Here is a 16,421-nt window from a genome sequence, read left to right as displayed (position 1 = left end):
ATAAGGGTATCCAGCCAGACCAAAAAGAAATAAACAAAAAAAAGGGAGCATGGCACATGTCAGAGAACTGGCGATGCTGTCTGGGGCAGAACGTAAAAGTAGAGTAAGAAGGAGGGTCTCGAGAATATATGGCGTCAATGAGACGTAGATATGAGCCGTATGGCCACGAAAATAGAGTTGAACAACAGGAAAAACACGAACCAAGGAGGGCATCAAAACAAAAACTGGAGAGAGCGGCAAACCATGATGCATCATCACGCAAAAAAACAAGAAGAAGCACGCATATATAAAGACAAGAACAAACAAGCAAACAAACAAGCGCACACGCCCCGTCCTAGCCGTACCACGTCCGGCCGGGCATCAGGCTATGCGCAATAGTGCAGCGCTTAGTCTGGCACATGCGCTCGCGGTTGAGGTTCTTCCAGATGGGCCCAGTCGGGCCGTTGACGTAGTGGTACTGGCTAAACAGGCGCCACTGGCGGATGTCGGCAAGCGGGTACAGGCGGTCGCCCCAGGCGCCGGTGTAGAAGAACCAGTCGACGGGGGCGTCTGGGTTCTGAGCAGCGGGCACCAGGCAGTCCGGGTTGGCCATGCTGTTTTCGGGCTCGGGGCGGTCGTAGGCGTAAAAGTACATGCGGCTGTTGAGCGCGGGGTCCCACAGGGGCCCGCGGTCGGTGACGTCCTTGAGCAGCTTGAAGGGCAGAATGTACGGCTGCAGGCCGGGCATGGCATACATTGCGTGGCTGCCGACGGCGCTGTAGAGCACGGGGCGCGAGCCGCGCTTTTCGACGGCGCCCCAGGCGTAGGCCTGGCCGCCCTCGTGCTCGCTGAAGAAGACGCCGCGCGGCACGCCGTTCTCGAAGCGCACCATGGTGTGTTCCCAGTCGCCGACGTGGTTGCCGAAGCGCACGTTGAGCACCGTCTGGCCGAGATTGTAGCTGTAGAAGAAGAACCAGAAGGCGTCGACAATGCCCGAGCCCTTGTCGACGACGATGAGCGTCGCAGGCGCCGAAGAGCGGCCGTTGGCGTTGGGCTTGCCGCTGTCGTCAGCATCGGCGTTGAGTGGCTGCTGGCTGCGGCGGGCGCGGCGGTGCTGTTGCTTCTTGGCGGCGGCGGGGAGGCGGCGGGGGTCGGTGATGCGGTTGAGCGGCCCGGCGGGCTTGACATCGAACCAAGTGCTGCCCTCCTGGAGCCACTGCTCGTCGCTGGGGATAACAGGATGCTTCTTGGGATCAGGGTGGCCGTGGCCCGGGTCGTCATGGTCGGGGTCCGAGTCGTCGTCGCCATCCCAGTCAGCCGGGCGGCCATCAGCGTTGAAGAGCCAGGTCGGGCGGCTCTCAACGTCGTCCAAACTGGCAAGGAACACCTTGTTCGTTTCTGACAGGTTGTTCAGCTGGCTAAGCGTGTCAAGGCTCAAGGGCTCTGCGGGGACCACGGGCTTCATGCCGTGGCCGTGGGTGTCGACCATGGCGCGCATGTGGCGCAGGTGCTCTTCGATGTCGCTGGGCCAAAAGTGCTCTTTACTGTAAAGGTGAACCAGCGGCGCGTGGTCGAGGACGTACTGCGGGATCTCACGCAGGATGGTGTTCTTGGATGTCGAGTCGGGGTCGGCGGAGGGCTTGGGCCGGGGAAGAGATGGCTTGCGGGCCATCTGCCAGCTGTGGTAGCGCGCGTTGGGGCTGCCCTCGTCACCCTCGAGATCGTCAAACTGGAATGGCTCGTCGGCGTCGTAGAAGACGGACGGGTCTTCTTCGTCGTATTGGTCGGTCGAGAGCGAGTCGGTCTGGTTCGGCAGGTCCTGGACAAGCGAGCGCAGCTCCAGGCTCAGGCGGTGCGAGTGGTCGGTGGGGAAGACGGGGCCCTTTCCGGCGGGCGGATCAACGCGGATGTGCTGGATGCCGCAGAGACTCAGCCATCGGCAGGCCTGGCGGTCCAGCCAGTAGTGCGAGGAGCCGATCCATTGGCGGTCGGCACGGCGCTTCTCGCCATTGGGCGGCACGGGATTCAGGACGCGCGGTATGAGCCAGGTGCCGAGAGAGGCAGAAAAGAAGAGGAGGCCGAAGATGATGAGGTATCGGAGCCGTGATAACGATATGGAGCGGCCCATTGTGTGTGTGAGTGAGTGCGGGCGGATGTGGGCGGAGGAGAGCGGAGGAGGAAGCGGAGGCCTGAGGATGCACCACCAGCAAAAATACCAAGAGGCTGGATGTGGCGGGCAGGTCACAGGACAAATATAGGGTTAGTCGTGAGTAAAGAAGGAAGAAGGGAGGAAAACGAGAGCAACTGAGAAGAGCAGAAGAGGCTCGAAAAAAAGACGGTTAAATAGAAGAAAAGAAAAAAAAAAGAAAAATTGAAGGGACAATAATGGGTGGGAAAGGTTTGAAACCTGCCACAAAGAAAGCAAGCGCCCCAAATCAGGCCGGCTCCCAGTTTTTTTATTTTTTATTTTTGCTGTGACTTTGAGGCGATGATTCACCGTGCATTAGATGCAAGTATGTGTGGATTATTCAGACCTGCTTTTGGCTTAGCTGGCAGCGAAAAGAAGAGAAGTAAAAAAGAAGAAAAAAAACTTGTAAAAAAAGACAGAGCCGAGACTCAAGGCACCAACGTCATACCACCAACGAAGAAAGAAGCCTCTTCGAGCACTTACCCGTCAACGAAAGCCGACTTTCCCGATCTATTTCCACCTACTTTTTTGGGGCGAATGACGGCCTGGTTCCACTTATTTCTTTCTGGTCCTCCTCCGGGCTCCTTTGCTGCTCCGGATGCGACGACAAGAAAGACAACAAATGAAGCGAGAATAAAAGAGGAATTCATTCGAGGCCGCATTCGGATTCATTGATTCTGGGTGGCCATTCTTTGGTGCAGGTTTGTGCGACATGCCACGCCTCCCTTCGATTCTTGTTTTTGTTTTTTGGGTTCTTCTTGCCATGGTCACTTCTGACACATAATAAAAACGAGCGCTTTTATTGTTCTTGATTGCTTCTTTCCTGGGCTATTGCCGAAAGCTTAAAGAGGCTGCTGTCCTGGAGGATTCGTTAGCCTGACCCACCCATAAGAGGCAACTTATGGCTCAAGGACAAACAATTAAGAAAGTACCTGGTAACTAACTACCTGCGCTTTTGCCTCGTTCCACAAAGTGCACCTGGCAGCTGTCAGCAGCTGGTCATATTCTCTGGGTATCTGGGTATCACATTCTTCATCGAATCATCATGCCACACTCCATGCCGTTGCTCAAGAACTCGGGAAGCCAAACCCCCATTCTCCTCCCGCTCTCTAGTGCGGCTGCGGCGCGTTTCCTACCGTTTTATAGAGATCCCTGAGCTCAAAGTCATCATGGCTGCCCTCGGGAATCTCGCCCACGACGCGCGCCGGCTGGCCCGCCACGATGCTAAAGCTCGAGACGACCATGTGCGGCGGAATCACGGCGCCGTCGAGAATCTTAACATAATCCTTAATAATGGCCAAGGTGCCAATCACCACGTTGCTGCCAATGTGCACATGGCTGCCCACCACTGCGGCCTCGATGACGCTGCCCTGGCCGACAAAGACGTGGTCGCCTAGCCGGAGCGGGACGTACGAAAAGACACTGTAAGAAAGAGGAATGGAGAACACGCGTACGCTTATTAGCCTGGATGAACGCGAGTGTGGCCACGCCACGGATGACCTCGTCGGGCTAGCTAGCTCTCTCTCACCCCTTGTTCAGGCGCCCCGGCGGCCGAAGCAGACAGCCCCGGCTCAGGAAGCAGTAGCGCCCAATGGCTATGGCCGTGTTGTTGCCCGGTTGGCCCTGGCCCTGCGGCACGGCGTTGCCCGGAAAGCGCGTCAGGTCGCCGCGGATCACGACCTCAGGCTGGATGACGGTCTTGCCGCCCAGCATGATGTTCTGGGTGCCGATCAGCGTGGCCTTGCGGGCCACCTTGTTGCCAGTGTCCTGCGGTCCAGTGTTAGCAGGCGGTGGTCTTGGTGGGGCAAAAGGCTGCTTACAGTCTCAATGTATTCTCCTTTGGCGGGGCGTCGTGACATGATGCTTTTGGCGGGATATATACAGACTCAATTCGGCGAGGTTCCTCCAAAAGCCAGGCGGTCCTGTTGCTAGGACAGCTCGAGTCGTAGTGATGGTTGTAGCCCAACGTTAATATGGGGCACAATAAAACCGTGGCAGCTGGCAGCCCTCAGCCACAGAAACCGTCCTGTACCTCTATACCTGGGGCAACTCCAGCCACAAAAGAGGCGGTGAGCCGAGACCCCTGCGCCAGCATCACGTGAGTTCTGGACTCCTTCGAAATTCCCTCCATCCACGGCATGCCCACTGGTTTTGACCTTTGACAGGAGCTTAGCATAAGCCCAAAAAGACTGACATCAACATCACCCCAGTGCCTCGTATTCGGCGCCTCTCTTACGCTCTGCTCTGACGCTATTTCTGGGCGGCCATGCCCCCGAGTGGCGAGGAAAAGAAGAGAGGAAAAACAAAGCCGCTGTAACTCTGGGTGCATGTTTGCTGCGGGTGGTTGCGCTGCCTTGGTTTCTTTTTTAGCTGTGGCCAAGGAATGAAAACAACGCATGGGCAGATCGTTACGGGATGCTAAAAAGACTGGCTCAGTCTGTATCCAGGGCCGGTGCTTCCGGTGGTTCTTTTTGCTAGTGGCTCTATGTAGCCAGCCGACGTCATCGGTGTAGGCGCAACCCTATATGCGGTCGACAGAACCTTAGACACCCCATCTATTGCATATCCCTCTTCTGCTAAAACCCAACGTCACCCACTTTCTGCAGTCCCTGTCCTTCTAAGCGCCCGGCTTTGACGTCGGCCGGCCTTGGCGCTCTGTGATTGGTCCGACTTACATGAGCCAGCCGGCGCAACGCCCAATGAAAAGTTGCCGATGCATTGAGCGCTTCGGCGTGCTGCTTGGAAGTTGGGAGCAAGAATGCTGGAGGCGCTTTCCCAGGCTCCAAGAGATGCCAATAGAAGAGGCGCCCAATGAGAAGCCGGCGCGGGCGCTCACAGGTCTGCAGGGGAGGGGAGCCTGGGAGCTGTGATGGGTGGCCCGGCTGATAGAAGAAGCCCAACGAGAGAGGGCGAGGGGAGTGCGGCTCTTTTAATTTCCTGCGTCTGCTTCTGTTCTTCCAGATAGTCAACGCGATAGTTGTTATATATCTACCACGACCCTCTAAGCTTTGTGCCACAGCTCTTTGAACCACGCCTCCAACTGTTGTCCCAGCAGAATCATCATGTCTACCCAGTATCACCCTCGTAGGCCTCACACGCAAGACGCTCTTTGACACCCACATTACCGCTAACTCTTCTCTGCAGCTCCTCCCGGCGCCGGCGCCGGCATCGCCCTCAGCACACCATGTAAGCCCGCCTCGCGCCCCCGGAGCACCGAGCCACACGGACTAACCCTCCCCGCGCCCCCCCAGTCGCCCAAAGAACCTACCCCGCACCGCCCTCGGCCACGCCAACCTATGCGCCGCCGCCGCCACACACGCCGCCGCACGCCTCAGCGCCGCCTGCATCCGCGCCAGCCACCAAGACCGCCTTCTACCCGCCGCCGCCACCATCACAGGCCCTGGCGTCCCCGCCAACATCCCCCAACGGCCCGTTGACGTCGTACCCTGTCCCGCAGTCGTTTACGGCACACCCGCCGTTTGGCGCGCCCGTCGTCCAGCGCGCGTATCCCCCGCCGCCCGGCGTGAGCCCCAGTGCGACGCCGCCGAGCCCTCCTTCTGCCGCGCCCACGCCTACACCTGCGTCTCCGCCGGCTCCGGCTCCGGCTCCGATGGCCTCACGCGCTATTTACACGCCGCCGTACATCCAGCCACTGCCGACCACATCCTCGCCTGCGCCTGCGCCTGCGCCAGCAGCGATGCACTTCGCCCCGCCGCCAACCGAATACACCACTCCGGCCGGAGGAACCCCAGCCGCGCCAGACGCAGCCGCGCCAGACGCAGCAGCGCCAGCTCCCGCGATGTCACCGACCCCACTAGCAGCAGGCACGCCAGCGGCCGACCCGGCTTCAGCACCGGCTCAGTCGGCTACAGGCGCGTCGGCCAAGGCGCTTGTGGCGAGCGCCGCGAGCGACATCCGGCGCGTGTTTGCGTCGCGCAAGGCGGCGGCCGAGGCGACCACGTTGGGCGCAGCTGTGGCGCAGACGCCAACCGCGGCGCTGGCTCCCAGCGCGCCGATCATGCCTGCCGCGGCATCACCCAACGAGCCTGCGTCTGCGCCTGTAGCTGTCGCTGTCGCTGCTCCTGCGCCGGCAGCAGCCGCGGCCGCGGCCACCGCCAGCCTCCATAGCAGGTCGCTCAGCGGGGCGTTTAGCGGGGCGCACAGCGTGTCAGACGACACGGGGGTCTTCAACGGCGGCAGCTTCCGGATCTCGCACCGCGACACCAACAGCATGCTAACGATCCAGCTGGCCTTTGGCGCGCCGTTGGTTGCGCGGCCGGGCGCCATGATTGCCATGTCGCACACGGTGACGCTCAAGGGCACGGCGTCGTTTAGCCTCAAAAAGTACGTGGCCGGCGGCGAGGTCGGCCACTCGACGTACGCGGGGCCCGGCGAGGTGTTGCTGGCGCCCGCCATGCTGGGCGACGTGGTCACGCTGCGCCTGGACGGGTCGTCGACGTGGAGCCTGGCGCGCGATGCCTTCCTCGCGTGCACCCAGGGCGTCAAGAAGGATTACAAGCGCCAGGGCCTGAGCAAGGCGATTTTCTCGGGCGAGGGCCTGTTTGTGTACAAGATCTCGGGCACGGGGTTGTTGTGGATGACGAGCTTTGGCGCAGTTATTCGCAAGGAGGTGAGTTTTTTTAGTTTTTTTCTTGTGCCATCCCTCCTCGACGTCTTCCTTTTCTTCATGCTGGATACCATGCTAACCACACACCCTCTCCCACCATAGCTGCAAGACGGCGAAAAGTACTTTGTCGACAACGGCCACCTTGTCGCGTGGAACACAAAGTACGTCATGGAGCGCGTCGCGTCGGGCGGCATCATCTCGGGGCTCGCGTCGGGCGAAGGCCTGGTCTGCAAGTTCACCGGGCCCGGGACCGTGTACATCCAGACGCGCAATCCGGTAAGTCTTTCTTGAGCTTGCCTCCTCTTGCTATATGTATGTGCCTTGCTGACATCTCGTCTGTCTACGTCGACAGCGCACCTTTTCGGCTTACATGGCTGGCCAGACGTATCAGGGCTAAAGGGGAAATGTCGGAAAGACGGCGTGGTTGGACATGGAGTGACGTCATCAACGGTTGTGTTGGTGGCTGGGTTGCCAGAGATCATTCGTTGCAGTAGCCTTTGTGCTAGAACAGAGTACTTTTTTTTAAATTTGTTACAGAAGTAGCATACCAGACAGACCGTGTATCACGACTCCCTTGACACCTCGAGGGGCATTTCACAAGCAAAAGCAGCACGTAGACAAGCAGAAGAGTAGTTAAAGAGGGAAACAAGAAAAAAGGAATACTAAAGAAACGGAATATAAAGAACGCCATCATACCAAAAAACACAGAAAGGACACCGGTCGATCCTACAAACAGAAAAAACACAAAGTAAAGCAGCAGCAGCAATGGATAATGAGAGACACAGAGAGGCCATCTAAGAATGCCAAGGGAAGGGAACCAACCAGAGAGAAGGAAAAAACAAGAGAGAGAGAAACATTCTCGATGTTCCTAGGCTCCGCCATGTGCGTCGGAGCAGCGCTGGCTTTCGGGCTGCTGCAGTGTAACATCAAGGAAGGCAATAATTTAAGTGTATGAGAGCCGCAATCACGGGGCGGAAAATATAAAAAAGGCGTATGAAGAGTACTAGGCCAAGAAGATAAATGGGGTATGGATAAAGGAAAGATGAAATAGAAACAAAAGCAACATGTCATGAGAGTCCACCTCAGGGGGGAGGACAGAGCCAAAACAGATACCGACAAGCAGTCGGCCGCCGCAGAAAAAAAGGACAGCGAGCAAAGGTTGAGGGCTTAGTAGCCAGCGCCACGTTGCCAGGGGCTAAAAAGAAGACAGGGAATGTTAGTCGGTGGGTGGCTTGGAGCAGGGTACAAGAGTTCTCGATTGGCTTACCTCTGGTTGTTCTGCTGGCGGAACTGCGCAGGGCTCGGGGCACCGCTGTACGACGTGTTCACATTGGTGGTGCTGTTGCTGTAGGTCGACGGGGTACCGCCATAGGGGCTCGACGGGGCTCTGTCAGAGCGTGCGCCGCCGAAGCTGGGACTAGGGCTCTGGCCTCGCTGCTGCTGACCGCCGGGGAAGAGCGGCAGGGAGGGGTCGATGGGCGAGCGGGGCGGCACGCCGGCAGCGGCGTTCTTCTTTTCGTTGACCGAGTACGACGAGGCGGAAGCTGCGGCACTAGGAGTCAGACTTCCAGATGCCTTAGCAGCGGCGCGCTTGCGGATGCTGTCGGAAGAAATCGACTCGTTGTCATCGTCCAGGTCGAGCTGCGTCTTGTAGCCGCCATGCTTGTCACCGCGGGCCGTCGCGGCCAGGGCGTCGAGCTCGGTGGTGGCAGCCAGGTGGGTCTGCGACTTCATGAACGAGGCACGGTCGTCGGCCATGTAGTGGTAGCGGTTGTCGGGGTTCTTGCGGAAGAAGACAAGCACGGTGGAGCCAATGATCATGAGCAGCAGGATCAAGGAGAAGGCGGCGTTGAGAATGAAGAGCACCACACCAACAATACCGACCATGAGGGCGGGGGCGCTGAAGACGTTGGTCATCAGGAACAGGAAGATGGCGTTGATGAAGTTAACGGCGCAGATGGAGATGTTGATAGAGTTGGTGGTCTTGTCCATCCAGGGGCGGATAACACTAGCAGTGATCAGAGCAGCAGCCTCGAGAATGACAAAGGCGACGGCCTGGGTGGTGTCAGAGCCCTGACCAAAGGCAATGAACATGCCCTTGACGAGCAGGTAGGCGAGCGTCGGCACAATAAAGTAGTAGGCCGAAGCACGGTACTGGACGTAGAGGAAACCCCACTTGTTGATGGCCTGGGGATCGGAGAACAGGATGTAGGCAGGGTTTTGGTGCATGGTGACGGAGCGGCGAGCAATCAGGATGACCTTGCTGGCAGCCCAGGCCAGGGTGATGGTGATGCCAAAGAAGAAGAAGACGGCAAGCACAACCTCGGCGGGCGAGTCGTTCTTTTTGAACTCCCACATGCAGATGATGACGAGCTGGGGGAAGCCAATGAGCGAGATGCGGAACAGCACGCCCTTGAGCACGGTGCGCCAGCCGTTGCGGAACTCCTGGAAGCGGTCGGACTTGATGGTCTTGTTCTTGACGAGCAGGTCGGTGATGCCCTTGAAGGCGAGGATGCCGAGGATGGTGCCAATGACGAACAGGCAGAAGAAGGTGAGGCCGGTCAGGAAGAAGTTGCTAGACTCAATGTGGGCCAGGAAAGCGACACGCTCAATGCCGTAGACGAGATAGTGGCCGGCGCTGGTGGTGATGACGCTGCGGCGGGCCAGCTCAAAGGCGGCACGGGGCAGCATGGCAATATCTCGCGTCATCAGTGAGCCGACGCCGCTGCGGGTGTAGAGATCGACGGCGCCGTAGACGGGGGCCGGCAGGCCACGCTTCTCGACCTGCACGGACACGGTGGACAGCGAGTCGAAGAGCGTGGTGGGCGTGCCGCCGGTGGCGCGCTGGTACCAGGTGAAGATGTCCTGCATGAAGCCCAGGTGGATGACGCCCATGGACCACTGAAAGTCCTGGGTCCAGGCGCGCACAATAGGGGGCATGCGCACAGCCGTCAGGCCTAGCATGGCCTGGGCCTGGAAGTAGCTGAACAGCGACATGGCGTTAGAGGCAATGTGGGCGGCGGTGTTGGAGTGGCCCATGCCGGAGATGACGGCGGCCGAGATCAGGGCCAGGCCGGCCACGACGGCGGTGGCCCACTTGACGGCGAGCAGGTTGACCGTCTTGCCGTTGGAGATGTCGGCCTCGACGCAGGCCACCTGGTCGCCGGTGGCGGACATTTTGACGATGATGCGGACCGTGGCATCGAGATCGGGAACGCTGTAGGCGATGCCGGGAATGTCCTTGACGGTGCTCTCGTCGACGGGCAGCCTGAAGGTGGGAATGGTCAAATGGCCAGAGCGCAGCGGGCAGATACCGGTGAGGTCTTCGTAGTCGCAGGGATCAATGGTGCGCTCGAGAATCTCGTAGCCGTAGGCGGAAATGGAGATGTCAAAGGTTACGTTGCCGTTGACGGAGACGGTAGCCTCCAGATCGACGCTGGCGGAGCCGTTGCCGGGGGTGAAGACGACCTTGAAGAGCGAGGCGCCGAAGCCCGAAGAGTCACCGCACGTGTTGAGCGACTGCGATGTCAGCACTCGCTCGGCCGCGGCAGGCATGGGCGAGGCCACAAGGCCGGCGAGGGCGGCGAGGGGGGCCCATCGGGCAAGCGAGAATCTCATAGTGCGGGCGGCAGGCAGACGGAGATGGGGCTGGCGTGAGTGGAAAGGGGGCGGAAGAGATGGCGGAAGAGATGGCGGACGACTGGCGGCGAGGGGAACTGGCGGCTATATCGAAGAGCGTGGAGCGAGCGGAAGAAGCGGGCGATTCGCGGACGCGGGAAATCAGGAGCGTGGCGGGCAGCTCAAGTCTCGAGATGAGATGTCGTGATGGAGGAGGAAAAGGTGACCGCGCGTCTTTTTTCGGTCAGCTTACGACAGAAAAAACGCAAGCAGCAGAACAGAAAAAAGACCAAAAAAAAGGGACGGTGGACAAAGAGGGACAAGAAATGAAGAAGACCCAATAAAGAAATAAAAAGAAATAAAAATATCAAAAGAAGTTCGAGGAAGCAGCAACGAAGAGAAACTGCGAAGCATGAAAACGAAAGACCCAAAAACAAAAAAAACAACAGGTGAATTAAAATTAATCCGCCGCTCGCCAGAACTGAACACGATGCGATGCCGCCCCAGGCTCCAAGGCGCCCAGAACGCTCGCTGGCTACGCCTAAGCCACGCTAGCCGTGACTTGGCGGCACGGGAGACCACAAGCAGACAAGTCGAGGCTACCTCTGCAGCGGTGCCCGCTGTTAGCCCAGCCAGGGGGCGCCCGCGTTTCAGGCTCGCTCAAGCGTCCATTTCAGCAGCGTGCTCGTATTGGCACTAACAGGGAGTACCGCACAAGCAGTACCTGTGTACACATGTGCCTACATGCACCCGCCCACGTCCACGCATATCTGCCATGGCGATACGACTCCCGCAGGCGACGGCCGTTACGAGCAGGAAGCAGGAAGCAGGAAGCAGGAAGACGCACTGCAATGCCCTACTAAATGCTAAGGATTCCGGCCGGCGTGCGTAGACAGAGACGAAGACAAAGCCCGAAGCCAGAGGCTGGCTGGTGGCGAGCATCCCGAGCTCCAGGGCACATCCGCTGTAGCCCACTGGCCACAGGGCCTGTAGCCCACTGGCCGCCTGCCCTGTACGCCAGTGTTCGCTAGCCCTGTATCCGCCAGCGCTGCCCCCTGCACTCACTTCCCGCTCCTCACTCATGTCTCACTCCTCTGCCCGTCCTTTCATGATCTGATCGACCAGTCCAAACCTGCTAAACGCTCCCAGAGAAAGGCTCCGCCTCATTTCAATCCTGCTGCTTTCAATAACGAGAGAGTTCTTGCGGCGGCTTTTTGGCTGAACTGAACTGTACAAGGCCACTGATCCCTATCCCTACAGACCTGTCCTCCCAGACGTCCACCAAACCCTCGACTTCGCTCTCCCCCAAAATATCCCCTGCGCCGCCACCCTGGGCCCGTCTTGGCCTCTTTATGTATGTGTATTCTTGTATACACCCACTCAGCTAAACTAAATAAGCCTGCGCTTTATGCCCATCAATGCTCCCCCCCCCCCCCCCGCCCCTCGCGCGCTCCTGGCCTCCACGCCCCACTTTTCCCCTTGCTCCCACGGTTCCCACTGCCCTGTGCCCGAGTCCAAGTCCAAGTCACTTTGTATCTTTTTTCACTCTTTCTCTGTCTCTTCTTCTCCCAATCTTCAATCTCTGGCTATTTGCACTGTGTCGCCGGAATGCCACTGCATTACTGCTGCCCCCCTCCCCGCCGGAAACATCTGCAATCTCTTCGCTTCACATCAACATCTCCCCGGCATGTTTGAGACTCCATCTAACTCTAAATGCAATGCCTAGAGTCTGTGTTGTCTTTGCGGGCCTGGCGTGTTTCATCGTCAACCCTCAATCGCATTCCACTGCACTCCTCTTCAAACCCTGTACCTCTGATTCACTAACCCTAATGTACATACACATCATCCAGGCATTCTCCCCCTTCCCCTGCCCCTCAATAACGGTCCCACATCGTATTCCATGGCTCGTCTGATTGTCCCATCACCTGTCCATGCTTGTAACTCCCAGTCAAGAGCTCCTGGTCCACGCCCACATGCAACTGTCCATCGCGGCCCTTGAACGTGCCAAGCCCATACGTCTTGCCGAGCTCCAGCAGCCGCTTCTCCATCTGCGCCGTCGTCAGCCGGCTGGTGCCGACAAAGTCGTAGAGCATCTTGCTCTGGTGCATGTACGACAGCGCCGATGCAATCGTGTTGGGCTGCCGCGGCACAAACGGGTGCCGCCGCCGCGTAAACACCACCATTGCCACGACCGCCAGGTAGACGAGGATGAACAGTGCGCAGCCCAGCGACACGAAAAACGACATGCGCGTCTCCTGTCCCGAGTTGAGGCTCTTGTCGAAACTCGAGCTGGCCGACTCGTCGTCATCATCGTCATCCCGCCTGGCCAACAGTGCCTGCTGTGCTGTGCGCGCCAGAACCAGCCCGAGCCTGCGCCCGCCACCGCTGCTGTTGCTGCTCGTAGCGTTCTCTGACTTGCTGCGGTGCCCGGTAATCAGGTCCTGGCCCTCGACATGCGACAGGCTTGTCAGTACCACCGTCAACATCTCGACAATCACCGACCCAAAGCCCACCGTAAACATGAGCCAGTGGCCGTTGCGGAGCGCGCGGTACGGCATGTAGCCAAACGGCATGGCCGTGTAGTCGAGCGTCAGTGTGAGCGGGGATGCCTGTCGCTTGCTGAGAATGTAGTACGGCTCAATCAGGCGCACCACCTTGTCGAGCCACCCCCACCCGAGCTTAATCAAAACTGCCAGCAGCGTAATGAGCCACGGCACCTGGTCCATAATCACATTCATGCCCGAAAACAAAAGCGCCGGTATGAAGCCGATGAAGAGCACAATGGTTATGATGAACGGGATGCAGCCCGCCGATCGCAGAATCAGTGGATGCGGGTTCTCTGTGATGCCGTTCGTAGCGCCCTTGGTTTGCGCCTCACTGTTAGCCATGCCGTCCTCTTCGTTGTCGTTGTCGTCGTCGTTGTCGTCGTCGTCGTCGTCGTACGTGTCATGAGCACCGCTGCCGTCTTTCTTCGCCGGGCCCGATCCCAGCGGGGGGTTATCCGCATTTGGCGCTAGCGCATTGTTCTGGAGCACGTAGCGCTGGTACTTGAGCCGCCGGTGCAGATCTGCGTGGCTGGCAAGATCCATATCTTTAAAGTCCATCAGGATGTGTGACACCACCGCCATGGCAGCCAGACCCGCCAGGCCGCGCGGGTTGCTCGTGAGCCCCGACCGCCGCCTTTCCAGCACGACAAGCAGTGCCACGGCGCACACGGCACAGAGCACCAGAGTGCCCGAGAGCAGATGTGTGTATGTTGCGTTGATGCGGATCGACTTGAGCCCGTCGGGCTGTGCAAGGCGTGCCGCGCGATTCGGGTACAGGTACAAGGTCGCCGCGGCCAGCGTCGGCACCACCGAGATACTGAGCATGGCGGCAACCGATGAAATAGCCACGGCGTAGTGGCCGAATTTGGCTGCCTGGATCGGCACGAAAATATGCGTGTCGGTGATGTAGTCGACATTGAGACTCCGCGACGCGAGAGCGCCGCCATTGCGCGACAGCTGGTAAAAGGCCTCGAGCCGCTTAACGTCGTAGTCTACCAGTTGCCACAGCACGCCGTAAACGACGGACACGATGATGGGCAAGAACTTGATGAGGAAGTACTTCCACGGCGGCAGCTGCGCTGGATTCTTGAAGCGTGCTACTTCGGCATTGTGGTTTAGCTGAAACATGACTTCGATACCAATCGTCAGCACCAAAGAAAGAGCCACTAGAAACGACATGTACACCCGCCGCATAGTGAACGGCTTCCAGTTTGGCTGCGGGAAGTACACCATCGGCGTTGATGTTGACGTTGCTATCCGTTTGGTTAATGGCGTCAGAAACGATGCTGTCATGCGCTTGGCCACGGGGGGCATGGTCGGATCGTCCAGTGTAGACGAGCCCGGTCCTGTCATGGCGCTGATATCAACGTCGAATTTGGTGTCGTATGCTTTTGTAGGGAAAAACGGTTCGTCAAATACTACTTCAATAGGCTGGCCCAGCCGGTTTGCCTCAGCCTGGCTGAGGTCGTCAATCGTCGAGGCACGGGAGAGCGTTCTGCCGATGCCAGTGTTGCGCGATGTAAATGACCGTAAAAGACCGCCTCTGCTTCTGTAGTAAGTAGTCCCCTGATGCGCGGCCTCAAAGTCTTCCAGCGGTCCACCCCTATAGTTTTGTGTGGCACCGCCCTCTTGCGTGACCGACCCGGCAGACACGATTCCCAGAGCGGAGCTGTGTAGTCTTGTTGCGGGCGGTTGGTGCCCTGCTCCAATGCCTCCGGTCAAGGTGCCGTTTAGCTCTTGTTGCTGGAGCTCGTGCAAGAGCTTGGCATTCAGAGCAGCAATCGGGACCGAGACTCGCCCGGGTTCTGTCGCCACGGTACCTGGGCTGTACTGTGGCTCCTGCAATCCCGTTGTTGTAGTATACGTATCCTGTCGCAAGTCCCGGGGTCCTACTGACACTCCATCAGGCACTGATGCTTGTTCCAGCATTGGAACCATGTCCCCGTAATCATCCTCTTCGGGGATCGTCTGGTGCTTATACCGCAGGGAGAGTCCACGTGAGAGTTTAGAGAGCTTGGACTGGGATCGGCGCGGCGGAAGCCTTGGTTGATGGGAAGGCTGAAAAGGCGTACCCATGACAGAGCCGTCGTCTTCCCCGATATCGTTGTCACTGGAAATATTCTGTATTGGGTCGTAGTCCTTGGAAGTGTTCCCCCAGCCAGACCCAGACCAAAGTGAGTCGGTAGAATGCGGAACGTTAGGAGCAACGAGTGAATCGTATGGTGCGTCATAGAGTGTGCCCAGTGAAATCTGCGAGGCGCGGGGGTCAAAGGTTCGTTCGGACGGCGTCAAGATGGAGATCTCGGAGGGCATGGCGCGCAGACTATGGGATTCTCGGGGGGCTGGGGTATGCCAGTGCGGGGAAAAAGGCGCCGGAGATACAGACTGTTCTGACTGTATTGGTGCGGTTGGTATTATGGTCTCGATAGTCGGTGCTGTTGTCGTCGTTGCGCCGGCAGCTGGTGCCGGATAGCCGGAAACCTCGTCATCGTCGTCCATGTCCGCAGCCATGCTCATGGCAAACGGGTCAAAGTCGGCCAGGCTTGTGATGCTCGCCGAGACCCGGCCCTGGGCCGCAGAGCGGGTGTCGGTGTTGTCATCGAGCGGGACATGGCCAAGCCCGTGCTCATATCCGGGGCCGTAGCTGTAGCCGTCATGGGGGCCAGTTGCGGCGCGCTTAGACCATGTCATTGTCGGAGATGTTGAAGTCGTCTTAGCCGCAGACGCATGATAAAATAGAGGAAGAAAAACACAAAGCGCGCAGTGCAGAAAACGGCGGTGATTTGCGCTGTGCAGGTGAAGAGGAAGACCAGAGCTGGAGCGGCACAAACACCAGGAGACTGGTTTTTGTAAGGGCCCAAGTGCAAATGCAAGTGCGCATGCTCAACTGTGATTCCTCGCTCAGCCCGGCCCGGACTGCAAATGGATGCATGTCACCAGGTGCTGCATGGCTGTGGTTGTATTGGCACATCAGGGCCCAGTGGTTGGTTCCGCCCGGCTTGTGAGGAGGGGGAGGGGGAGGGGATGGCGCTTAATAACCCGGAAAAGCCAGCTAGGGTCTTATGTAACCCTTGGAGAATAATGATAGGGTTTGGGTGCCGGGAGGCTACAAGGTTCCCCCAAACTTTGGACCTGTTGGTTGACTAACTAGCTGGCCGATCAGTTAGTTAACTCGTAACTGGATCATCTTTCATGATGAAACACGCAAGCTTGCATGTCTGCTAATTACGCCAGAAACTGCTAGCTCAATTCAACCGTCAAAAAGAGGCCTAAACGAGGTTGCATCTACATATTTGTTCAGATCAGGCCAGGCACTCACTACATGGCTGCATGTTAGACAGGCCCTATCCGCTCCTACAACTGGGCCCTGTAGCTTCATCACAAGTTCTGTGAATGCGCCAATACAGGCGCTGCCAGCCTGTAAGCGACCAGCTAAAAATACCCATTTCTAGGGCACAATGCA

At 58.3% G+C, this 16,421-nt stretch overlaps 5 protein-coding genes across 5 annotated transcripts; 1 reads left to right on the top strand and 4 right to left on the bottom strand.

The window, feature by feature from the left end:
- Positions 1–334: 334 nt before the first annotated feature.
- Positions 335–2,107, bottom strand: BROUX77_002323 (uncharacterized protein; the record flags this gene model as incomplete). The annotated part of the gene is made up of 1 exon (XM_073746851.1): positions 335–2,107. One exon carries the CDS (start codon positions 2,105–2,107, stop codon positions 335–337), a length of 1,773 nt encoding a protein of 590 aa, XP_073607405.1.
- Positions 2,108–3,276: 1,169 nt separating this feature from the next.
- BROUX77_002322 (uncharacterized protein) lies at positions 3,277–4,026 on the bottom strand (the record flags this gene model as incomplete). Its single annotated transcript, XM_073746850.1, has 3 exons — positions 3,277–3,589; positions 3,696–3,934; positions 3,988–4,026. 3 exons carry the CDS (start codon positions 4,024–4,026, stop codon positions 3,277–3,279), a joined length of 591 nt encoding a protein of 196 aa, XP_073607404.1.
- Positions 4,027–5,229: 1,203 nt separating this feature from the next.
- BROUX77_002321 (uncharacterized protein) lies at positions 5,230–7,191 on the top strand (the record flags this gene model as incomplete). Its single annotated transcript, XM_073746849.1, has 5 exons — positions 5,230–5,251; positions 5,312–5,353; positions 5,419–6,797; positions 6,897–7,070; positions 7,147–7,191. 5 exons carry the CDS (start codon positions 5,230–5,232, stop codon positions 7,189–7,191), a joined length of 1,662 nt encoding a protein of 553 aa, XP_073607403.1.
- Positions 7,192–7,961: 770 nt separating this feature from the next.
- On the bottom strand, positions 7,962–10,412 carry BROUX77_002320 (uncharacterized protein; the record flags this gene model as incomplete). Its single annotated transcript, XM_073746848.1, has 2 exons — positions 7,962–7,989; positions 8,062–10,412. The coding sequence occupies 2 exons, from the start codon at positions 10,410–10,412 to the stop codon at positions 7,962–7,964; spliced, it is 2,379 nt and encodes a 792-aa protein (XP_073607402.1).
- Positions 10,413–12,286: 1,874 nt separating this feature from the next.
- On the bottom strand, positions 12,287–15,649 carry BROUX77_002319 (uncharacterized protein; the record flags this gene model as incomplete). The annotated part of the gene is made up of 1 exon (XM_073746847.1): positions 12,287–15,649. The coding sequence occupies one exon, from the start codon at positions 15,647–15,649 to the stop codon at positions 12,287–12,289; it is 3,363 nt and encodes a 1,120-aa protein (XP_073607401.1).
- Positions 15,650–16,421: the final 772 nt, after the last annotated feature.

The sequence above is a fragment of the Berkeleyomyces rouxiae genome (assembly GCF_048999995.1).
Source record: "Berkeleyomyces rouxiae strain 22BRR77 chromosome Unknown BrBRR77_ptg000002l, whole genome shotgun sequence".
Lineage (NCBI taxonomy): Eukaryota > Fungi > Ascomycota > Sordariomycetes > Microascales > Ceratocystidaceae > Berkeleyomyces > Berkeleyomyces rouxiae.
Note: the sequence above shows the minus strand (reverse complement) of the source record. Positions and strands in the feature narration are given on the sequence as shown.